The sequence below is a fragment of the Carya illinoinensis genome, chromosome 13, assembly GCF_018687715.1.
Source record: "Carya illinoinensis cultivar Pawnee chromosome 13, C.illinoinensisPawnee_v1, whole genome shotgun sequence".
Classification (NCBI taxonomy): Eukaryota; Viridiplantae; Streptophyta; class Magnoliopsida; order Fagales; family Juglandaceae; genus Carya; species Carya illinoinensis.
This window is the reverse complement of record NC_056764.1, coordinates 30,885,708-30,911,516: the sequence shown is the minus strand read 5'-3', so window position 1 is coordinate 30,911,516 and position 25,809 is coordinate 30,885,708. Positions and strand designations below refer to the sequence as shown.

The 25,809-nt window shown below is 36.4% G+C and overlaps 1 protein-coding gene and 2 long non-coding RNA genes across 5 annotated transcripts; 1 reads left to right on the top strand and 2 right to left on the bottom strand.

Annotated features, from left to right (window-relative positions):
- Positions 1-261: 261 nt before the first annotated feature.
- On the top strand, positions 262-5,138 carry LOC122291588 (putative disease resistance protein RGA3). Its single transcript, XM_043099379.1, has 3 exons — positions 262-3,883; positions 3,959-4,039; positions 4,137-5,138. The coding sequence occupies exon 1, from the start codon at positions 481-483 to the stop codon at positions 3,775-3,777; it is 3,297 nt and encodes a 1,098-aa protein (XP_042955313.1). The 5' UTR covers positions 262-480; the 3' UTR covers positions 3,778-3,883; positions 3,959-4,039; positions 4,137-5,138.
- Positions 5,139-6,067: 929 nt separating this feature from the next.
- Positions 6,068-16,614, bottom strand: LOC122291593. 2 transcript variants are annotated; one of them, XR_006236712.1, is made up of 5 exons: positions 16,237-16,614; positions 15,649-15,716; positions 9,835-15,422; positions 8,897-9,100; positions 6,068-6,479 (listed from the first exon to the last, which is right to left on the bottom strand). It is a non-coding gene; the product is annotated as an uncharacterized LOC122291593 (long non-coding RNA). The 2 variants fall into 2 exon arrangements; XR_006236711.1 differs by having other exon boundaries at positions 6,068-9,100.
- Positions 16,615-20,633: 4,019 nt separating this feature from the next.
- LOC122291592 lies at positions 20,634-25,130 on the bottom strand. Of its 2 annotated transcripts, XR_006236710.1 has the most exons (3): positions 24,770-25,120; positions 23,539-23,694; positions 20,634-22,873 (listed from the first exon to the last, which is right to left on the bottom strand). It is a non-coding gene; the product is annotated as an uncharacterized LOC122291592 (long non-coding RNA). The 2 variants fall into 2 exon arrangements; XR_006236709.1 differs by having other exon boundaries at positions 20,634-23,694; positions 24,770-25,130.
- Between the last annotated feature and the right edge of the window lie 679 nt (positions 25,131-25,809).

Genomic DNA, 25,809 nt, shown 5'->3' with positions numbered 1-25,809 from the left:
TAGGTAGGTTGAAAAGTAAATGGCAAGTGATAGTTTCAACGGTTAGCTACACTTCAAAGAAATTGCTGGTTGAATTGGTCTCAGTCAACACCCTCTCCATCATTAATTTCTTTAACGCGTGAAGAAAGCTTACAACATGCAGAGCATCAAGAGGATACTTCAAAGAAATTGCTGGTTGAATTGGTCTCTGCCAACACCCTCTCTATCATACTTTGTATTAAACTAATTTCTTTAACGCTTCCTTCAGCAGTAGTTTAGCAGATGAAACAATAAACTTGTACGATTAATTTCTCCTATTTAATATCTCTCACTCTCTCCGGTTGTCACTTTCCTTGCAGGTCCATGCCAAGCAAGGCCTTATAAAATGTTGGTCCCGCCTTGTCCTGATCTGTACGTATTCAAAGCAAACACATCTTCCTTCTATCCCCGTAGTGATTCCTCCAGAGCCCTTTTTACCATTCCTTAACCAACCGTCGACAAATGGCAGAAGCCATTCTCTTCAACGTTGCTGCAAAAATAATTGAGAGCTTGGGATCCCAGGCTCTCGAAGAGATCGGACTGCTTTGGGGTGTCACAGATGAGCTTGACAAGCTCAAGAACACCGTTTCGACAATCCAAGCCGTGCTTCTTGATGCTGAGGAGCAATGGGCAGTGAACCGTGAAGTTAAAGATTGGCTTGAAAAGCTTAAGTATGTCGTTTATGATGCAGACGACTTGCTGGATGGTTTCTCTACTGACTCTCTGTTGCGAGAGATGATGACTCAGGATAAGATGGCAAAAAAGGTACGAATCTTCTTCTCCAAATCAAACCAGCCTGTCTATAATCTGAAAATGCGTCATAAGATTAAGGCGATTAGACAGAAGTTAGATGCCATCGCAAATGATAGGACATTCCACTTGGAGGAACGCCCTGTGGAGATAGGAGTCAGGGCTAGGAAGAGGGATGATACTCATTCCTATGTACTTGCGGCAAAAGTTACTGGTAGAGAAGATGACAAGAAGGAGATCATAAAAAGACTTCTTTCTGATTCCGAGAACGTCGGAATCCTTCCGATTACTGGCATAGGAGGCTTAGGAAAGACCACACTAGCTCAATTCATCTTTAATGATGAGGAAATAGATAAACATTTTCAACTAAAAATGTGGGCTTGTGTCTCTCAGAGTTTTGAAGTGGAAAAAGTTGTTGGAAAAATCTTAGAATCGGTAACAAGAAAGAAGTCAGAGATTGCGGGAATGGATACATTGGTGCATAATCTTCGAGAAAAAATTGGTGGAAAGAAATACTTACTTGTGTTGGATGATGTTTGGGATGAGGATGTTAAAAAATGGGATGATTTGAAAGTACTGTTGGAGGTTGGTGCAAGTGGCAGTAGAATATTAATAACTACACGAAGTAAAAAAGTTGCACAAATTACCCAAACAATTGCAGAATATTCCTTACAGTGTTTAGACGAACGGGAGTCATGGTGTTTATTCAAGCAAGTGGCATTTGAGAATGGACAAGAGCCTGTTAATTCTAGAAAAGTGGAAGTTGGAAAGGAGATTGTAGAAAAGTGTTTAGGTGTCCCTCTTGTCATCAAAACAATTGGAAGGTTACTGTCCTTGGAAAATGAAGCAGGGTGGTTTTCTTTTAAAAACAATAAACAGCCAAAAATAAAAGTAAATGACATCTTACCAACTCTTAAGCTGAGTTATGATCAACTTCCGTCACATTTGAAACAATGTTTTGCTTATTGTAGTATATTTCCGAAGGATTATGTGATGGAAAAATCAAAATTGATAAATCTCTGGATAGCACAGGGGTTTATCAAACCATCCAATCAAAATGAATGTCTTGAAGATGTTGGTCATGATTATTTCATGGATTTACTTTGGAGATCGTTCTTTCAAGAAGCTGAAATGGATGATTGGGGAAACGTGTTTACGATTAAAATGCACGACCTCATGCATGATCTTGCAATGTCAGAGGCAGGATCGTTGATCACCAGATTAGAATCTGAGGAAAAAATCATTGGTGATCAGAAAACTCGGCACGTATCAGTCGTCGGCAATATAGATTTTTCCTCAGTAATTCCAACTTCCTCGTCTAGTGCCAGTAAGATACGAACACTTCTTTGCCTTGGTGAATTCAATAATTTGCACGAGTACTCAAGTACTTCATGTGAAGCAATCTTTTCAAGTTTGAAGTTCTTGCGAGTGCTGGGTTTACATGGAAGACAGCTTGATTTAGTACCGAGTTCCATGTGTATGTTGAAGCATTTAAGAGATCTTGATCTTTCAGGGAATGGTAAAATTGAGAAGCTGCCCGATTCTATAAGTAGGTTGCAAAATTTGTATACACTAAGACTCTCTGGTTGCACAAGACTTAAAGAATTGCCTAGAGGAATTACGAAATTAGTCAATCTCAGGCATCTTTACAATGATGGATGTTATAGTTTGACTTATATGCCACATGGATTGGGGCAATTGACAAATCTCCAGACATTATCTAAGTTTGTTGTCTGCTCTAATTCAGGCCCAGAGGATGGTGGCCGGTTAAGCGAGCTAAATAGACTAAATAGCTTAGGAGGAGAATTAGAGATTTGGGATTTGAGACATGATGGGGATGACTTCGCATTGGATTATAAGGGTAACCTAAAGGCAAAAGAACATCTTCAGGTTTTGTATTTATGGTGTAGTACAGAAAATATATACGCATTTGATGAAATGGCATTGGAAGGCTTGGAACCTCACCCAAATCTAAAAAAGCTGGAGATAAATGTGTATGGAGGTGTGAGGGTTCCGATGTGGCTTTTGTCACTCACAAATCTTGTTGATTTGAAATTAAGTGATTGTTGGAAATTGAAATATTTGCCACCATTGAGTCGACTACCCTCTCTTAAGAGTCTTTACCTGGAACGCCTTGATGAAATAGAGTACGTATCAGATTGTAGTGACAACAATGACTTATCTTCTTTTTCTTCATCAGCATTCTTTCCATCTCTTGAGAGTATTTTCCTCTTTCGCTGTCATAATCTGAAGGGTTGGTGGAGGAGGAGTGATTCTTATAATGTGGATGTCAATACTACTGATCATGAAAATTCCTTTGAAACACCATCAATCACGTGGACAGGGCATGCTTTACTACCAATCCCTTCTTTTCCTCCTCGTCTTTCAAATTTAATAATATTGGATTGCCCTATGTTGACTTCATTCCCAATGTTTCCACATCTGGACAATGAGTTATCCCTAATCCGTGCTAGCTGGAAGCCAGTGCAACAAACAATAACGAATGCCTCCTCCTCCTCCGCTTCCTCTACACCCATTGCCTTTTCATCTCCTCCTCTCTCCAAATTGAAGCGTATATACTTATATCAAATTGAGGATCTAGAAACACTACCAGTGCAAAACCTCATATCTCTCCAGCATTTGACGATAGCTGACTGCCAAAGATTAAAGTCTCTCTCCCAAGGTGTACAATATCTCACTGCACTTCAGAAACTGGAGCTTTCTGATTGTCCTGTGCTTGATCTAGGCAACGATGAGCACGGGATGCAATGGAAAGGGCTTAAAAGCCTCATCTCTTTGGAGTTTACGAGAATGCCGAAATTGGTGTCTCTCCCATTGGGGCTTCAACATGTTACAACTCTACGAAAGCTCCAAATCTCAGATTGTTCGAGCTTGGTGGTTATACCAGAGTGGATCTGCAATTGGGCTTCACTTGAGGAGTTCACAATTTATAAATGCTCTGGGTTAACATCACGGCCTGAAGCAATGAGTAGGCTAAACTCTTTGTAAATGTTGACAATTTTTTATTGCCCCATCTTATTACGAAGATGCGAACAAGAAAGAGGGCAGGATTGGCCCAAGATTGCTCACATCCCAGTGCGGCACTTTGATCTAGGTATTTTTCTACCAATTTTATCTTTATCCCAGCATCCACCTTCTTCACCTTCAACTTATAAAATTCTATTTGCAGAAACGACTTCCGAGTAAAGAAGAAACAGGGGAGAAGGATTGAGAGTTTGTTAAAAAATCTAATGCACTGCGACTTCTACAAGTAAATTACTTAGTTATGATTAACTCACTTTCTTTATTGTTTTATTGTCCCTATTCAAATAAGAAATATCACCATATGCATGATTCTTCACATCCAGGAGAATAGTAATGAGGCGGAAGAAGAGCAAAGGGAAGAAATATAGGAGGGGGTTGCGGAGGAGATCTAGGACTGGAATTCGGGGGCCACAATATTGAGGCTGTGTAATTTCAAGACAACAATTTCAACAGGGCCTGCATGTTTCTTAGCGTGGAAAGTGATGGCAATTTGATTTTTCTCAAGACCATCTCATATGTCTAAACTTACAGGGATGATTTGGTTTGCATGTTGGAGCACATGTATATATGAAGTTGATCATAGCTACATGGTGGATGATGCGGCCAATTCCGCGCTTTGAACTCCTAAATTTTGTTATGGTAGTAGTTCATGGCTGGACTTGATCTTTTGTTGCTCGACATTCTAACACCCACCAAGGTAATGGGTTTTCGACTAATATTGAGCGACGAAATATTCTGGTTTTCTTCATATGGAGACACATCTCGACAGTTGCCTATGCAGGTTTTGGCCACATCAAAGTCATCGGTACTTGATTTTTGCAAATTTTATCAGAAGACTTGTAAGGCCATCAGCTAACTTGGTTTGCTTTTCTGAAGACATGGAAGAAACAAAATTCTAAAAACTCATCAAGATATCAGCTAATCTCCTTGGAATTGTAGTCGAAATGCATCATTTGAAGAAGGATTGTCGCTTTGAGGGATTTAGTCCAAGATATAATCATGAGGTTGATGGAGGAGGAGCCATTAAAACTTGACGGAGATATTTTATAATTCCAATCCTAGACTGAGCAAATTTATTGAAAGATATTCCTTGACATCTGTAAATTTTGCTGATCTTCTCAATTCATAGTTTTTATGTTGTTTCGTGTGGAAATCTTTAAATATAAATATCCATTCGCTAAGCCCACTACCATTTGCTGCATATGAATATCTCCTTATGATTACAATGTATATATGATTAGAACATGTAATTTTCTACCCGTCTGTTCGAGGACAAGAGCATTATGATTAGAATAAGAAATACTAATCTTGGATATCTTTCTTTTCTCTTCGTGTCCTATCCTCAACGTACGTTCATTTTGAACTTTTTAAGAGAACAATTGTTATATTATTAATAATACAATCAATTGTTAAGGAGCTAAAAAAAGAAAGAAATGGAAAGAATGAAAAAATCTAAAGAAAAAAAAATACAAAAAAATGGAATTGTAATTATCATTGAACCAAACAGTATTTTTTTAACAATCATTATGTATTTCACAAAAATTACTTCTCAAAATCCACAAGACCTTAAGTGATTAAAGTAGAAGGAAAGATTTCCCAAATTATTGAAGTGAAGTACAAAAAATGAATTGGTGAACCAAGGTAAAATCAAATGAATGAGAGAAGCATTTCAGTTGAAGCTTCAGATACAGTTTTGAAAGCTCCAAGTACTTTTAAAAGGATTCGGCTTCAAGTTTGCCAATAAATGCGATTTTGCTCACTTGTGAACCTTAATCTCAGGTTATGTAATGGATTTCGTGAGAATTGTAGTATCAAGTGCTTCAGGGCATGCATGATCTTAAGGAGAACTGGACAAGTCCTTGCAATTTTCATGCCATACATACACGTTAGCTTACCTTGGCCAGCAGTTACATTAACACAACCTATTTGTGAAACGTACAAAATCACACATCCAAAACATGCTTGGAAAAGTTTATTTCAATTGGAGAGAAACAAAACAAAAGGTTCACTTGTGTTGGACTGCTGAACCTCCAGCTAAAATTATAACAACTTAAAACAAAACAAAAGCTTTATAATTCTTGGAAATAAAGCGAAGATGATTGTATTATTTGAAGAATTATAACAATTTAATTCACGCAATTTACAAATTACTAAGCAAAAAATTATTGTATAAAAATCACGCAAAGGAAGTGAGGAGGCAGAGAAATAATAGGCCAATAGGCCAGGCATGTTAAAGAGCTAACTACTGCAAACATTCAACAATTTTATATGCCCAGATATATTCATATAGTAAACAAGTGAAACCCTACAAGTTTGTCTTTGACAATTAAAACGTTGATCCTATAACAAACACTTTCTATCTTCTACTTTTCATCATTATCTGCTGACATTCAGCTGTTCATATGGGGGATAGAATAATAAGAAAAGGAGCAAAAAAAAATTAAGTTACATCCCCCAAGGCCCCTTCTACGATGACACTATGCAGTGCGTCTCAGAAAATAAGTAAATAACATCTACAATTTCTTTCTTTCATCTGTAATAAACTAATGGAGAGAAAGGAAATTATGAATCTCGAGGACCATCAAAAGACGGGGTCTTTCTTAGATTCCAGTGGAGGTCCTCATGGATGCTGCGTAAGAAGTCACTTGTGGAATCAACCAGACAAGCTGTGGGCACAGGCCAAGGCGCAATTACGCATACTGGTAGTACAATCATTTTCTTGATGAAAAATCACATTTAGAGCATTTGTGCCAGGATTGTAAAACATTTTCCCAGAGCAAGTACACATACTATCACACAATTAACATGCTTTCAATGCAAATTAAACAGCTGCCATCTGTATGTTACAAGCATCTCAAACACCATAATTATTTTGATTGATTGTATCTATATGGTGTGCATATGTTGCTTCCCTTTATAAGAGGAAAACAAAAATATTTCCTGTGTGAAAGTTATGCAAATAGTATTGTTTATCAGCAGGTACAGCTAAAACAAAGCTACACAAGTTGCAGTAATTATCTATAATAGGCAAGCGGCTTTTTCAATTGGTATAGGCTTTCCACTTGCAAGATCACACAAGGAAAATTCATTGTAGCCTTCAATATAAGATATTCTAACTCGAATATCTTTCTGGATATTAAGCATGAATTACCCTATACAACCCAAAGAAATAAATTTCCTTGTAAGATTACGTGCCTAAATTATATAACACTGTTCTTATTGTAAGATATGGAGGCAAAAACATAGCTGTCGTCACAATAGCATTCCAATTTTGTAAGGTATGATGATATTCCACAATCAATTGTAACCTCATTCAAAACAAGTATTGGTTCTTCAGTATCATACTCATTTTTAGCCGCATCCCTAATAACATGACACTGCAAACGGTGTTGTAATGTGATACTAGCTAATTGAACCCTCAGAAACAGAGTCAAGGCATTCTGTGTTAATTTCAGTTTGAAGAATATGAAGGACCAACTTCCAGTCAGATAGGAGAAAGCCAACAATTATGTGAAAGATGTCATAAAAAGGTGTGGGTGGCTGAGGCCATTGTATAAAGTGGCGTCATTGGATTATCAAATTGTTAGAGAAACAAATGCCTTTAAACAAGGAGGAAGATACGGAAAGGGGTCATAAAGCCAAGAGACCCTAAAGAAAATGGGACGATGGGAGGAACTGGTCCTTTGAACATAGATGCTGCCTGAAAATCAGTTGATAATAATTGCTAAGTACAGTCTGAACGCAAAAGAATCTGAAATAGATATCATTGTCTAGCATGGAATTCAATTGATGCAGATTCCAGGGTTTTAGACTTCATTTCCAAGAATAAACATACTCTTAACACTGGATTAGACAAGCATTATGCATATCACCTTAGCGATAATTAATGAAAAAATGATGATATTTAGAAAAGCTTACTTGCAATGATTGTAAAATCTGGCAAACCAAAAAGTAAGAAAATCGGGAAAAACCAAAAAATGCAGTATTCTCTTCAAAGTTGATGAGTATACTTATATGAATATTAAGCACCACTAGAGATTTTAAATACAAGATTATAGAAAAATCCCATGTTCCTTAGTTTTCTATACATGTTAACCATGCACTGAATGGCTTTTTGGGTAAGTTACCTGGTGTTAACATTATAGACACTAGACCCATTCCATTATACACAAGTATCCAATGATTAAATCTTCAGGTTTGTGGTTCTTTTGGCTTGAAAAAATATTTCTTCATATTTGCCAATTTGTGCTACCAATTGTTCTCGTCCCCAAGTTTTCATTACAAGAAATTTGGTTTTTTCCGACTATCAAAAGTAGCTGCAAAACACCTATAAATCGTTAAGATAACTTATTTTCGGCAAAAGTTTGCTCCCTGGACTATTGCCACAATTGTCTAGTGCAAAAAAGAATTTTCCGGCTAACCTTTGTGAGCTTGCCAAAAAAGTTTTTTTACCGCGCGCAGATGGTTTTAAAAAAGCACCACTAAATATGGTTTAAACCATGGTTAAATCTCGCCAGCAATCTTTTCTGGCAATTTTTGTTACCAGAAATACTTTTATCGGTGTTAATGACTCGCCGGAAATAATCTAACAGGTCCAATGGAGTTATTTCCAGCGGCAGTAAATCACCGGAAAGACTATTTTCAAAAACAATTTTCTGGCGATAAAATTTTTCCGACAAAGTTCACTGGCCGGAAAAGATTTTTCACAAAATATAAAAAACAAAATTGCACTAAAGTAGAATACATAAAAAATATAATACTTGAAATAGCAACACACATGCAGTACCAAGGGTTTGTTGTCTTCCCTTTATAGGATATATAATTATCATTGAAATAACTAAATCTAGCACTATTAAAATCTTTATATATATATGGACAATATGAATAAACCTAACAAGAAATATAGATCCACCGTAATCTTCTCAAGTAACAATGATAGATTGCACACCACTAATGTCTTAGCTAAGTAAAGAAGCTGAACAAGATATCTTATATATAGATTGCAGATAATCAATTTGAGGAGCAGATCATCATTAATATGTTGAGCAATCAAAAATGAAAAATAAAGAGGAAATTAATTTACTTGTTTGAGTACTCCTAGAGGCGTCCACAACTAGAAAAGACGAGGAATGCTACTTCTGCATCACATAAGACTGATAATTCATAACCTTTCTTCAAGAGTTCATTACCCTGCTTGCAGAAGGTGACTTGACGATTGGTAGTGTTCTCGACCCTCTTGATCTCAATCTTTCCTCTACATATCTTGCAGCAGCACTTCTTGACACAACTGCACAATCCAATCAAAGTGACGTCATTTTCATTTTTCCTTGGCAAAAGAAATTGTTTTAGATCACATCAAACATATAGTACTAGGGCAAAATATTATATTAGAATATCTAAACCTCTCTAGGGTGCAGCAAGGAATTTTCTGAATCCCACAGACACTCTGAGTAATAAGATGGGAAAAGATATTTTATCCATGCATATAGCAAACTATATCAGCTCCATAATAAAAACAGAGCCTAAAATTAAACAACCAAGATTTTATACTTGTTTTAGTACTTTAAGATGCGCATGACCGACTCCTGTTTCCAAACCCAATATGGAAATACACACAGAGAGAGAGAGAGAGAGGGGCAGTGTAGCATCACATACATACAAGGTCACTAAATAGATATCAGTGAAAAGCAAGAGAAAGGCAGCGTAGCATCACATACAAGGCTACCATAGATATAGATATATATATATATATACAAGTATCATCCGTATATAGCATGTCAGAATCTCAATTATCAAGTGCCAAGATCAGACATCTCATCCAAACTTATCATAACAGAGAAAAGCAGAACATTTTGTTTGGTAAGCTCAGGAGTGTTTTCTTATTCAGCATCTACTACCCAAGACTAATTATAAGTCTTAACACAAAAAGACATAATTGTTTTCTACCAAAGATAAATAGCTGAATCTTTTGAGATGTGATATTTAACTAACACAAAAAGATATAAATTTCTAAGGACTCACATTGATGTTTCTCGTATTAAGGATGCATCAGACAATAGCACCTGCAAGCCTTCAAACCAGATGCAAGTTGAGCAGAATTACACTGATGCAGCAGACGTGACACCAGGAATGTAGGGACCATCAGAAGATTCAAGCACAAATCAAGGATGATTGCCGATTTTATTCTTTCTTAAAAAAACTCTTGCAGATTTTATGTCCATTCCAATAAAAGTTACCTTAGTTGTTAACGTTACAGTAGTCTAATTTCTTTTTTGAATTAATTTCCTAAGTTGCCTAAGCTTCCTTTATTAAGGAACCGAATAATGTAATGGGGGATGATCTGAATTATTGTAAGCATTACAGAGTTTATCAATAAACTTATGATTCATTGTTTGAGAAGACACAGCTCTTCTTGAATTTTCCTATATTTGTACGTTTCTACTACGTTAATTGGCATCGGAGCAAGGTTTCGCCTGGTTCAATGGCAAGAAATGATAACAACCATCCTCGAGATGATGCCCTTTGGGAATCCATCCAAATGCAAAACCAACAAAACCAGCAGCGGTTCGAAAGGATCGAGCGCGTCTTGCAGGAGATCCAAAGGTCTATTACCAACCTCCATGTGGAAGGCAATAGAGACCATAATGAAAGGCAACGGGATCATGCTCACCCTAGAGGGAGGGGACTCAGACAGCCACCAATAGGCAACACTGGAGACGATTCCTCCAGTGAGGATGAACTTGAGGACGCAGCGGTAGGAGAAAATCAAAGGGGTCGCAACGGTAATTCCAACTTCAAAATAAAAATTGATCTACCATGTTTCAATGGACATCTCCACGTCGAAAGCTTCCTTGATTGGCTCCTGGAAGTGGAGAACTTTTTTGACTATATGCAAATACCAGAGAATCAACAAGTGAAATTGGTGGCCTATAAACTACATGGTGGCGCATCAGCTTGGTGGGAACAGACTCAAAATAACTGGAGACGACAAGGCAAGCAACCCGTCCTTGTGTGGCACAAGATGAAAAGGCTGATGAGGACTCGATTTCTCCCACCAGATTATGAGCAGCTCCTATACCAAAAATATCAAAGCTGCAGACAAAGCACAAGGTCCATTAATGAATACACTGAGTAGTTCTATCGCCTAAACTCCAGAACAACCTATCAGAAACAGAAGGATAACAGGTGGCCAAGTATATTTTAGGGATACGCGTTGCCATACAAGACAAAGTGACACTACACACCATTTGGACTCTCTCAGAAGCAGTCAATTTGGCAATGAAGATTGAATCACAACTCTCCCAACCCCCCACTAGGACACCAAGTTTCTCACCAGCAAACAAAGGAATTGAACCACCTGTTCAGCCGAATCCACCACATGTTCCTTCCTCTAGTCGAGACCCAACGACACAGAATAACTATCAAGCCCCTAAGTCCAACACCACCCCGGCAGGGAGTAGAGGGAGCACTGGCAACAATCCTTACAGCAGGCCGATCACCGGTAAATGTTTCCGTTGCAACCAACCAGGACATCACTCCAACAAGTGCCCTGCAAGAAGGTCAGTCAACATAGCAGATGGTGAAGACTCGGCTAGGGAAGATGACGAGGGATCAGAGGAAGAAGGTAAGCTTGTCAAAGGTGATGAAGGAGACTTGGTGAATTGTGTCATTCAACAACTCCTATTAGCACCAAAGCAGGAAGACCACACTCAAAGGCATGTTATCTTCAAAACTAGTTGCACCATTAATCACAAAGTTTGCAACTTGATCATCGATAGCGGGAGTTGTGAAAACATAGTGTCAAGGGCGTTGGTTTCAACATTACAACTAGACACAAAGAAGCATCCCAAACCTTACAAGATCATTTGGATCAAGAAGGGGGTTGAGATGAAGGTAACTACCACCTATAAAATTCCTTTTTCAATTCGTAAATTTTACAATGATGTGGCAGATTGCAATGTGGTGTATATGGATGCTTGTCACATGTTACTCGGGAGACCTTGGCAATACGATGTGGACACCACATACAGGGGGCGCGATAACACGTATATGTTTTGGTGGCATGAACGGAAAGTGACACTGCTACCTGCAGGAGAGTGACCGCCTGACACAACATCACTTGCGAAGAAAGCTAGCTTTCTTACTGTGAGCAAAGACCAATTCCTAATTGATGCAAAGGAATGTGGCAAGATTGTGACACTAGTCGTGAAAGGAAGGACAGAGGAGGCCATAACCGATTTGCCACCAACCGTGCAGTTCTTTCTTAAAGAATTATTGGACATCACCCCACAAGAGCTACCAGCTGGACTCCCTCCCATGTGTGACATACAACATTGCATTGACTTGGTGCCGGGTGCTAGTCTCCCCAATTTACTGCAATACTGAATGAGCCCCAATGAACACAATATCTTACAAGACCAAGTTGAAGACCTCATCCGCAAGGGGCTGATTCGAGAAAGCATGAGTCATTGTGCTGTTCCGGCCTTACTCACCCCCAAGAAGGACGAAAGTTGGTGAATGTGCATGGGCAGTCGCGCCATCAACAAAATCACCGTAAAATATAGATTTCCCATACCACGACTGAATGACATGCTAGATATGTTTGCAGGCTCAAAATTTTTTTCCAAGCTTGACTTGAGGAGTGGCTACCATCAAATAAGAGTTCGGCCCTGCGATGAATGGAAAACAGCTTTTAAAAACAAAGGAAGGACTCTATGAGTGGCTGGTCATGCCATTCGGCTTGTCAAATGCACCTAGCACTTTTATGAGAGTGATGCACCAAACTCTCAAACCTTTTACGTGGAAGATGATGATTTCTCAGAGGCATGGAAGAAGTGCGAACTCAGGCAACCCGTGGCTGATTTTCATGTCCAAGATGGGTACTTATTTCACGGCAACCAATTGTGCATACCACGAGCGTCACTGCGCAAACACCTAATACATGAATTGCATGGGGGTGGCCTAGGAGGGCATCTGGGGCTTGACAAGACAATAGCCCAAGTATCCAAACGTTACTATTGGCCTCAGCTAAGACGAGACGGGGGAAGGTTTTTCCAGAAATGCCCAATTTGCCAAGTGGGGAAGGGTCACTCGCAAAATACCGGGTTGTACACACCTCTACCCGTGCCCGAGAACATTTGGGAAGATATGAGTATGGACTTTGTGCTTGGCCTCCCACGAACACAGCATGGAGTGGACTCCGTCTTTGTGGTCGTCGATTGATTCTTGAAGATGGCCCACTTCATTCCGTGCGGAAAGATAGCCGATGCCTCCAACATCGCTCACCTCTTTTTCAAGGAAGTCGTGCGACTTCATGGAAACCCAAAATCAATCACTTCTGATAGGGACGTCAAATTTCTTAGCCACTTTTGGATCACTCTTTGGAAGAAATTTGATACCGGACTTAACTACAGCAGCACTTGCCATCCGCAAACAGATGGGCAAACTAAAGTGACTAACTGCACACTAGGCAATATGATTCGATGCATCTCAGGAGCCAAGCCGAAACAACGGGATGTATGTCTTCCTCAAGCAGAGTTCGCTTTCAACAATATGATCAATCGATCAACTGGAAGTCTCCTTTCGAAATTGTGTACACTCGACCCCCAAAACACACTCTAGACTTGATTCCTCTTCCAAGGCTTCCAAGACTCAGCACGGCAGCAGAAAATATGGCTGAAAAAATTCAGCAAGTTCATTCCCATGTCAGCCTCAATTTGGAGAAGTCCAACTCGTGATACAAGTAGATAGCTGATAAGCATAGGCGAGTAAAAATTTTCAAGAGAGAGACTTGGTGATGGTTCACCTTCGTAAGCAACGTTTTCCTGCAGGGACATGCAACAAGCTCAAGCACAAGAAGTTCGGACCATGTCGAGTTGTGTAAAGAATCAATGACAATGCCTATGTGGTTAACCTTTCCGATGGTATGTTAGTTTCCCCTACTTTCAATGTTGCGGACATATTTGAGTACCATCCTCCAGATGAAGCATTATACCCTGAAATTAGCTCGAGGTCGAGTTTCCTTCCAAGTGGGGTAGAATCTGATGCAGCAGATGTGACACCAGGAATGGAGAGACCATCAGAAGATTCAAGCACAAATCAAGGATGATTGCTGATTTTATTCTTTCCTAAAAAAACTCTTGCAGATTTTATGTCCATTCCAATAAAAGTTACCTTAGTTTGTTAACGTTACAGTAGTCTACTTTCCATTTTGAATTAATTTCCTAAGTTGCCTAAGCTTCCTTTATTAAGGAACCAAATAATGTAATGGGGGATGATCTAAATTATTGTAAGCATTACAGAGTTTATCAATAAACTTATGATTCATTGTTTGAGAAGACACAGCTCTTCTTGAATTTTCCTATATTTGTACATTTCCACTACGTTATACATAGTCCTGATCTCAAGTTCTCTGCTAAAAATATGACTCATGCAAGTTAACATCAAGCCAAAACATAAGGCTGCACACAATCAAAACAGAAAATATGTTTTCAAGCCACCAAGTTTGCTGGTGGTAGGTGACAGTGCAGAATCTACATGAAAGGAAGAGGAGATCTAAATCAATTCAAGAACTCCGTACCCCACATAGGCAAAATAAATAAAGCATCATATTCCAGTTATACAACCGCATTCGAAGCACCAGAACAGAAGAAAGTTAGGCAGTTCTTCAATCTTGAAAATCTGTAGCATCACTCGTCATCACAAGAAAGAAATGGAAACATCAAGATTCCTAGTCTAGGGGAAAATATGATGATGTTAATTTTAGGAACGTTCAGTCATTTGTCAATTTTAGGAACATAATTGATGATGTTATTAGTCAATCTCTAAAAGGTTCCACATGTGTGTGGTGAATTATTCCTAAAATAAAATTTCTAAGGGTTTATACTTGCTAGGAAGGGGTAAGAGAAATACGCCCGGGGGGGAGAGAGAGAGAGGAATGAAGAGTGATGTAGAGCAAGTCCGTCGGCAAAGTCAGAGAAATCCACAAAGGGTGCTAAAAAGAAGAGAAAAGGTGTTACTTTGGAAAGGTCAAATTGAAATCGGATCTGATAAGAAATTTGAGATACATACTTCCATCATAATCTAACAATTCATGACTTCTAGTAAGACAAGTTAACCAAGGAATGAAGTTTGTTGGTGGTGAAAGTAGTGCACTGGGCAGGGTAAACAAGCATTTCTGGAAAATCTCTCAGAACCATCTCTCTGTGATACTTGATTTTTACGGCAAGATTGCTGGCTATACACTGCAACAGGAATGAAAATCGGGGTTACTGCATTGGTATGGCTTTGGGTATGCTTCAGCTCAGCACAATTTAGATTTTTTTAAAATAAATCCACGTGGCATGCCACGTCAGTCGGGATCCAACCTTGGTAGATTTAGTTGGTGGATGTAGAAGGACTCTCAATATAAATGAGTAGTACGTAGTTTACATATAGATCTTTATAAATGAAGTTTACATACTGACAGACATAACAATATTACATCATATCTATTTTATGGTAAAAAGGGGTTTATGATCTGAGCTAGGTACCATAATTCCACCAAGGCACCCCTCACCAAAGACCTCCTGATTAGGGGAAACCTCCAAATTGTCTTCTACTTTCCTCCCCTACAACCAGTTAAGAATGCACAAAAATAAATCCACATCAATCAAAACTTAAGAATATTACCTGAATCAAATTATTTTTTAAAGTAAATAATGTCAACCAAAAATATGGAGACGCTATTTCCAATCCAAAAGGAACTTCACAAACTGACATTAGTCACCACAATAAACAAAGGAACTTCATTAAGACTAGAAGTACTATTCTTCCATTTGCCTCATAATTAATTACCTATTTCCCACAATCTCCTAAGCTCCACAAGCATGTCACCTGTGAGAAATATTCTCAAACTACAAAACCTGAAAATAACAATCAAATGTAATATGAAAGAAAATCTTATAAAGAACCAGCAACCAATAAGTCAACGTCAAAATGAAAGAATACTAATCATCTGCATGACGGCCTTCCCTAAAACCATTCTTTCCCATGATTGCCTAAGCCAGCGGGACATTAAAATAATAATAATAATAATTAAAAAAAAAAAAAAAAACAAAAAAAACAAAAAGTGGAAAAGAAGCAGCAGAAATGCTAGTTCAACATCAATTCTTACTAATGCCTGTTGATAGTTCAACATCAACAGGCATTAGAAAGAACCATAGAAAAAAATTGTGCGTGATACATAATAGTGATTCAAAGACGAGGAGATGCCATGTATTAGGTTGTATTCTTTCAACTAAATAAAGTGCTATTGAGGGCTGTAAACCATTCAAGAGATTGAAGAGGACCAATATAGAGGTCAAGATTGTAAAAAACAAAACAATGAAGAACTACGGTATTCCCAATGCAGCATCTCATAAATATAAAATTAAAAAATTAAACCTTGAAGCGACTGTGGTATATATTCGTCAATTGCAAGCTGCCAATATTGTTGGAACAAGATGTATTCGTCCTCACGGTTTAAGTAGCATGGTTGGATCATGTGAAAGATTGAGGAGACGTCAGGAATGGAAGGAATATCAAAGCCCTAAAATAACGAACGTTACGAGGAGATGAAGTAATTAGTTGGGTTAAAGCAGGCAAGGGATAGAGCATCGCCGAACGAAGAAAACACAAACTTTCGGGATGGGGGAAAAATAAATTTTGAAATCGTGACATTTTGCGGCGACTACAAATGTTTTAGCGGCCGTCGGGTGACGCCTTAAATGCAAACAATTGCTGAAATAAATTTTAGCGAAAATTTTCTCGCCCCAAAATTCATGATTCACGGATCGTCCCTCCTACTAAAAATATATAAGATTTGTTAGGTGCAAATAAAGTCGTATACTAATCTATATATCAATATTTTAAATTTAAATTAATATTATTTTTAATAAAATTTATTTTTTGACCAATCATATTAAATTGGTATACATATTAGTACACAGTTATAGTTACAATTAAATTTTTCCAAAACATATTTATATAGTCGAGGGAAAAATTTAGTTGTAAGAACAATTGTGCACTAATACGTGCATCAATTTATTATGATTGGTCAAAAAATAAATTTTATTAAAAACAGTGTTAATTTAAATTTTAAGTATGAAGGAATCAATATTAGTATGCAGATTAGTATACGACTTTGCTTGTATGAACAAAATTCATAATTGAAAGCCAGCCACGATTATAGGTTACAACATTTTGAGTCATTGGGCTCCCACCCGTAACCCTCGAAAGGAAGCATAAAGAGGTCAACCTTAAAGACCAAGCCTTGTTTTTAGCACTCAAAGCTATTATTCATTTTCTCCTCCGAAGCGACAAGCACGTTGATGCTTGAACTACGTACCAACCGTTTGCAAATCTCCTGCAAGAACCAGAGTACTCAAAAAATTGTCAGTTATAACTTGCATCGACCTAAATAAAGGTGGAAATGCTGTCCACGAAAACCTTGAAGGTTTCAGGTAGCTTATCGATCCAACCTAGCATGTTATGGAAATATTGATGGATAATTGAAAATGGCGTATATTGAAAGATTTTGACATTAAATAAGCAAATGAATGGTATTGAAGAGGGGTAAATAAATTAAAAGGATAAAATGGTAAAATAATTTTAAAAAAATTAAAAAATAATGTTGGGGTTGTAATATTTTATCAAAATAAAAATATTTGATAGATAGAAAGTAATTGTGTCTAAGTTTGTCAAAAATAAATGCTAACACATTAGCTTATACAGACACACAAGACATACATATCACAAGTATAACAAATCATTTTTACAAAAGGGATGGTATCTTCAATTTTATTAATAACTCTTATTTGTGGCAAGTAGAAAACCATCCTTACGTAAGAAAGCTTGGTGTATAAAAACCCGAAAACCAGGCTTTAAAATGTAGTAAGAAAAGTATATTGTGAATGTACAAACTACAATTTCTATAACTATACTAAAAATTATAAGTACTAATTATGAAAAAAATCAATTCAACAAAAAATAACCAACACAAAAATGTATCAAAATGACAACGTCTTACCAAATTAGTGTCTAAACCAAGATAGACTAATGTAGTACATTCTATATTCACACAAGATCTTTGGTAGAGGAAATACATATCTCAAGTATAATACATCTTTTTTAAAAGAGAGACGGTATTTCTAATTTTATTAATGATACTCACTTGTGGTGGCAGAGGAAATAAACTAGATCAATAAGCAAAACATTGCTTCAAATGTGAGGGAAGTAGACCATAACTCAATTGCCACGATTCTTGAGTTCCTCGGGTCTTGTCCATTCCTAAACGTCCTTCACTTAAATAAGGACCATGACTCGTGTTCATATAAACCGTTTAAGAAATATGGTTCTGCAGTACCGGAAAGATTTGCCACTGTTTTATTGCCGTGTGGTCACTAATATTCTACTGGCTCTTGAACCAATCATCAATAGTATACTTTTTTTTTAAGCTATCCCATTTTTCAATATCCTCATTCCATACATCGTCCAACACTAGCATGCATCCTGATCAAGCACTGCTAGTGTTTGCCTCTCTCCTGATCATGACTCTGCTCACATGTCCTCTGCATCAATGCCAACTATAGAGAAAAATCATGAATGCCTTCATTATTTTCCTGGATTGCTTATGCTTTATTCTTTAACCTATAGATCAAAGTTAAAACAATTGCATAAAACAATTATGCCAACTATATATAGCAATGAGAATCAACATGATTTCCAAAGTCAAAAACGTGTGGTACTAATGTTTAAGAACCAGCCAGCGCTGGTTATTACATTTTAGTTTTTTGACAGATTGGTTTTTTGTTTTAAAAAGATTACATGTTGTAATTCCAACATATTGGATTTTTTCACCACGGTTAAAGCTATTATTAATAAAATTAGGATACGACCATCTTTGAAAAAAGTATGCATATTTGTACATAAAAAGTCCTGAGCATTTTAGGCAATTTTTTAATTTTATCTTTACCAAGCATCTTTGGTTCAAAAACTCTCGAGTTATAGGGATTTTCCAAACTCCCTAAAATATCATTTTTAGAAGGTAATCGAGGGGCTGTAATGGTTAGAGGACATACAGATATGTTACCATTTTTCATGCCAAATATGTTACTATTTTTTAAGGAATTGGAGTTATATACATCCATTTTCAATTTCCATTATAGTTTCCATTATAGAGATCTTACGTATTTCAAACCCCTCGAGACGTTGAGAAAAAAAATCATTTTATTTTTTGTAGGAACACATACAAGATTTGTCACTATATATATATAAGAGAATAATCATAATCACACTAGTAACTACTTCATTTATGAATTTTATAGTCATAGAAATGAGAAATGTTGTTTGTATTCGTGGAGTGCACAAGGGTCACATAATTTATTTGAAAAAAGTGAGTAAATACGAGACTCACATAATAAAACAAATTATTTTTTTAATTGTAGACCCCATTTTTTTCAAAACAATTATGCGGCACTTGCGCATTCCACGACTATACTTAGTATTACTCAATAGAAATACATGCCCTACCAATTCAAAATTTGTAACTGTCTATTCTCTTGATTAGGAAGTTGCAAAAGATTTACTGTCATTAGAAAAAATTATTCGTTCGAACCGATAAAGAGAAAACTACATTGCATCTCAAAAATGATATTTTAGGGAGTTTTGGAACTATGCGATAATAAAATAATAATGCAACTGCACACAATGATAAAAATAATCGAAGTAGTATATAATTGAACACTAGATTTTGGTGCCTTTAGAGAACTTATCAATGGTAAAACCATTCGTCTTTAACCAATCAAGAGACACAATCCACTAAAAGAATTCAGTTATACAAATTCCATTTCCAACCTCCTATAAAGAACTCTCTTCTATTATCAGACAATCAACATGCTTGCCTCTTGTTAATTGTTATAGGGCTCCAAAACCAGCTGTGAACATTTCATGATCTATCTTGGCTTCCTCTTCCGAAACTTCTCATGAGCAACTTCGAAAAAAGAAATCCATGATATTTTGGCAATTAGTGATCTCTTGATATTGCAGATGGGTAAATAAATTAAAATAATAAAATGGAAAGAGAATAAAAGAATTAAAAAATAATGTTGACATTTTGTTAGAAGGAATTAAAAAAAAAAAAAAAAACTTGATAGAAAATTGAAACTATAACTGTTGATCCCAAGTTTGTCAAATAAAATCAAGTACTTGTTTCCTTCTATTTCTTATCGAATACGATCGGCCAATGCCTCCCCATTGCAGCAATCTTTTGTTTCTGGTTTGTTACAGATTCTCTAACTTTTTGAATAACTTCTTGAACATCAAAGTAATTATCTATCAAATCCAAATTTTTATATGAAAATATTTTTGGATCTTCTGGCCATTGAATATGACTTTTGAGGAAGTTACTTATTTAACAGTATGATAAAATAAGTTAGATAAGTCAAGATAAATCATGCATGTCGTAGCATACATATGAACAGTCATAATTTTAAGTTCTCAACATGAAATATTTTTGAAAAACCTTATACTAAGTATGTTTACGTTATGATGGGTTTATTATTGAGTCATCGACTCATTTTAGTTTGTTTTATATTTTTAAACAACCCCATGTTAGAATATTTATGAAGGTAGAGCTACAGCTAGGATGAGACTTAGTCCAGTGAGGCGTGACAGTGACTGGCCTAGATCATGTACAGAGATTTTAAATTATGATTTTTATGGCATAGACTTTGAGAAATTTTAACTTTTTGAACAACTTCTTGATCATCAAACTAATTATCTACCAGATACACAAAACCCAATTAGTATCAAAGTAATATCATTTTGCTCCATTGATGTGGCACCATTTTTTCTTTTTTTTCAAAAAAGGCGAGGTTTAAGCCTCTTATTATAAATACCCTCACTGAGGTGGAGGAGCAACCATGAAAAAAATTACATCAATAACGAATACAAGGAATCCCCAATTTATCCAAGCGAACTAAACCTCAAAGTTTTCCTTGCACATAATCTTCTCCCATAAAATCCGCAATCCTCCCCTTCTTTAGCTAAAAAATCCACAACTATATTCGCTTCTCTAAAATTATGTCGAACCCAAACCTTAAGCAAACGGATAAGCATCTTTACTTCCTCCCAGAAATCCCAAAAAAACAATATTTACAAATACCCAAAGCCATCCATCCATCCAATCACTACAGTAGAATCAGACTCCACTAATAAATCCCTCAACCCAAGTGAAAGACAGTCGTAAACCATCCAGTAAAGCATGACACTCCACAATTGTATTTGTCGCTTGGCCATAAAAATGAGCAAATCCGACCAAGACTCTTCCATGTGAATCCTAAATAACACCTCCACCACCCGACATCCCCGGATTACCACAAGACCCACCATTCACATTCAGCTTTAACATACCCACATCTCGCACCATCCACTTTATCATCCTCGGCACTTTCGCACGAACTGGTACAATGGAGCAATTTAAATCCTGCATCACTCGTAAATCATGAGGTTCCATTTTTCTGAAATGCTGCAACCTACCAGTGATATCCATTCGATAATATAAAAAGAAAATTGAAACTCTAGATTCACTATATATTTCTGTGTATTTTTAAATTTTTTTTAATAAGTTGCATAGTGAGCGGAGTACTAACCATCAGTCGGTTGACAGTCGATAGACAAATTTTTCATGGAAGTTCTCAAATGAGTCCGTAGTTATAGGGAGAAAATAAATATTTTGACAGTACCTCATCTTTTTTCTCTTACAGAAATTTCGTCGGCGTTAGTATTACTATAAGTTGTTATTTAAACAGTTTTCTGTTTATACTCCACAGCTTGGAACCGTCTCTCCTGATTACTCTGCTCACATGTCCTCTGCATCAATGCCAACAAAATTGTAATTCATTAATCACCACAGCCACACAAAACAACTGGAGCATCTCCATTCAACTGCATGCAACAAGTACTCTGGGTATTAGAACTTCTTGCTGTAAGCCTCTCTCCTGAATACATGTTTGAGATTGTTATGAGAAATATAGCTTATAGCTTTAGGACTTGTAGCTTATAACTTAAGTAATAAGTTCTACTATTAAAAATTTTTAATTGTTTGATAACTATATGTTTAAAACTAAACATATAATTACCAAAAAACCCTAAAAAAACTGTAGGCCTCTCTCTTGATTACATCTGTCACCAATCTTTACATTCAAAAACTAAACACACTATCATGAATGCCCACAAGTACCACACCCCCCCCCCCCCCTTTCGCGCGCTCTTCACTTTTCCCTTTTTCCCCCTCCTCTTCCTTCTGTTTAAAAATGATGAATGCCTTCATGCATGGTTTTCCTGGATTTTTTATGCCATATTCTTTAACCTATAGAAATTGAAATTAATGGCAGGCATAAAACAATTATACGAACTTGACGCTGTGCATAATAAGATTTATTCTAGCATCTAGTTAATCAACAAAAACTTAAATTTGAGACTGAGAAAAGATGCAACACAGAGAGAAAACTCCAAAAATATGATTTATTCGTAAAAGTTGAAAAGTGTCAAATGCTTGAAGATCTCACTCTAGATATCAAACTTAACGCCCACCCACTAACAAAGTCAAAATTTGTAACTATCTATCCACTTGATTAGCAGGCCACAAAAGATCTATGTCATTAGAAAAGATGACTTGTACGAATCGATATGAGAAAACTACATTGCATCTCAGAAATAATACATAGAATGGGGTAGGTGGTAATATCACAACTATGCGAAAGCAAAACCTAAATAAAAAATAATGCAATCACACACAATGACCAAAATAATCAAATTAAGCATTATATAACTGAAGACAAGATTTTGAGGATGAAGTGAAAACCCTTTAAAGAATTTCTCAAAGGTAAAGCCATCCCTCTTTAGCCAATCAAGAGACTCAATCCACCAGATCAAGAAATCAGTTATACAAATCCCAGTTGCAACCTCCCATAAAGAACTCTCTTTTATATCAGACGAGCAACATGCTTGCCGGCCTCCTGTCATAGGGGCTCCAAAACCTCTGCACAATTCATCTATCTTGACTTTTTCTCCCAAAACTATTGTGGATTTTGCATAGACTGATAGAATTTGCATGCCAAGAACATGAGTGAAGCCTAACTAAGCAATGTTTATTTTGACAACACAAATCATGGGTATTTTCATTACTTCCTCCTCAAAATCATTCACTTGAAACAGAGCCGAAATACTTATTTGTCTAACTGTGTTGCCAATTTTTTGATTGATGAAAATCAATGCTGACATTATTTTTTACCTTTTCATTCTACTGATAGTAAAGCTTGTGGAGCACCCAATGGTTGGAAAGAACAATAACGAGGAATTTTGGAATCTACTCATAAATTCAATGTGGACAATACTAACCACACACCAACTTATGCGTTAACCTAAATATTTAACAATGCTATCTACCATCATTAGATGTGGAAAATAGATCATGATGATGCCAATATAATGAGAAAGGAAAAGTTAAATAATTAGAGCCCAAATCGTACTTTTATAAGGCTATGGGAGATGCCAATATAGTACTCCAACACACGAGTATATATATATTGACTATTAACAACAATAGTAATAGGTTGAAGAAAGGACAATAAAATTCTCCATTACAGCCAACAAAATTAATGTTAACTCTTATTTGGCATAGACTAACAAAGATGAACAACTCACATATGGGGCAGTTCTTACAGTAGACAACATCCCATATCCTTATTGCAGATGGACCAGCATAGCCAGTGTAATGTTCAAGATTTAGTTGAAGATAGACAGACAAAGCTCCTCAATTCGCACACATCGACTTTGGAATAGATCAATAGGCAAATTATTCTGACATGAGTATAAACTTGGATGTTAGGAAATCAGTTTCAACCCAGCAAAATAACGATTTCCAAGTGTAAAATAAAAACTTAGATAAAAGTAAAACGGCAGCCCAACTGTTTGTAACCTACTTATTAAAAAAGAAAAGCCAAAATGCATCCAGCTAATTTCATCATTTCTCCAACTTGCAGAGCAGATCAAGCATGGTGAAAAGCAATGCTTAAACTCATGTAAGTGACTTTCCTTAACGTTTTTAAAGGGTCAAATCTTTCGAGCGGTCAAACCTCACCCTCACCACCTCATCATCTTTCTCACGAGCAACCTTCATGTTTTCTAAGACAAAATGCACTCAGCGACACAATTTAACCTATACCTGAACACATTAACTCAGTATTTCGATATAAAATGCACTCAAAATACAAATATTTTTTCATCTTAATTGGTCTGATATGTTTTCACATTAAACATATCCTCTATCCTCTAGATAAAAAGAAAGAGAAAAGAAATGATGCCAAAAGGCAAAAGCTGAGGCCAAAACAAAAAAACTTCCCTCTAGCAAAGACCCATTATTTAGAATTTTAGATTGTAGATCGCCAACCCTCTCTCTTGGGTGCTTACAGTGAATTATGGCATCGTATACGAATATATTTATTGGGTATCATGAAAATAAAACAAAACGAGAGCAAAATCCTATTAAAGAGCCATGCATTAAATACTAGTTCAAAAGAACAAACAAGGAGAGAGAGAGAGAGAGAGAGAGAGAGAGAGAGAGAGAGAACCATAGAGCTTGTTATAGTAACTAATAAACACTCGAAACCGCCTAAAGAACAAAAAGGTCGGTCTCCAGGGGCAAAAATCACATTGGATCAGATCATATTTAGTGGAAACAGCCTTCGAAATGGCTTTTAAGCCCACACATATTTTCCTTGCTGGGTAATTCATAATAGCATGTTCTGTTTTACCGAACCAGAAATGGGAAAAGCAAAGACGTGATTTAATCACAGAGTGTAGATAAAGCTAGGGAAATCAATTCTAGCAATGAAACCAAAAGAGAAGAGAACTGGAATCGATTGCATGGGCCTACCTGTAATCATTTCAATAGGTTTGTGATCAACAATCCTCCGAACCATTGATAAGGACGTGCCATGTCTGTAATCCTTCTTCTCAAAACAAAATCAAAAAAAAAAAAGACAAAATCAACGATGGAATGATTTGGGGAAAATATTAGAGTGATGTGAAGAGACAGAATGAATCGATTGGAATGACTGTTCTTTGAAACTGGGAAGGATAGACGCTCGTTTGGTTCAACAGATTTGGTGCTAAGAAAAAATTTGGGGGATTAGCTGCCAACGATGGTGTTTAGATAATTAGATTCAACAAAGTTTGGAGAAAATTTAGTTAAAAATTTTACTTTTATAAGTTTGACTAGTTAATTTTCCATAATACCAAATGACATATTCTTCAAATCTATCTTTATTCTATTAAAATATTACTTTTAATTTAAATATTTATTTCATATTAAAAAATTATATATCAAATAACAACACATCTATTAAATATTTATTTAGTCCAAAATAATATTTATTGTTCAATGATATAATTTGGACTATAATTACTGTTCATTTCTTAAGTCTATTATTTTACTTTATTGCGCATCTTAACTAATTGAACTTCTTCAACTTTTAGATAAAAATCACAACTGCACCATTTGTACAGTGAGTTAAGAGAGGTCATGAGAGACTATAAAATACTCTTATTTATAGTAGATTTGCATCATAAACAACCCATAGATATAGGTCCAGTGTCAAACCATGTAAATATGTATGTTTTATTCTTCATTTATGCTTGTTATGTGTATCTCATATTCTCTACAATCGACGTCCATATAGGCACTGTATTGCCACTCCGGACTACAATCAGGCATCCAAACCCAGACCAGTTGAGGCCCTAATCGTCACCGTTAGCCAGGAATGACTCATTCTCCCTCTTCAATATGTCCTTACAAAATAGGCCTTAACAACTACCATCAAAAGAAAAACAAAGAGAAAAAGTTTGAGTTTTTTATCTTAATTTAAAGGAGTGTATCCATCAATTTAGCATATGAAACGATAAACTTCATAGATC

Excerpts from the sequence above, each read along its gene's own strand:
- LOC122291588 (XM_043099379.1), top strand. The coding sequence starts at position 481 with ATGGCAGAAGCCATTCTCTTCAACGTTGCTGCAAAAATAATTGAGAGC.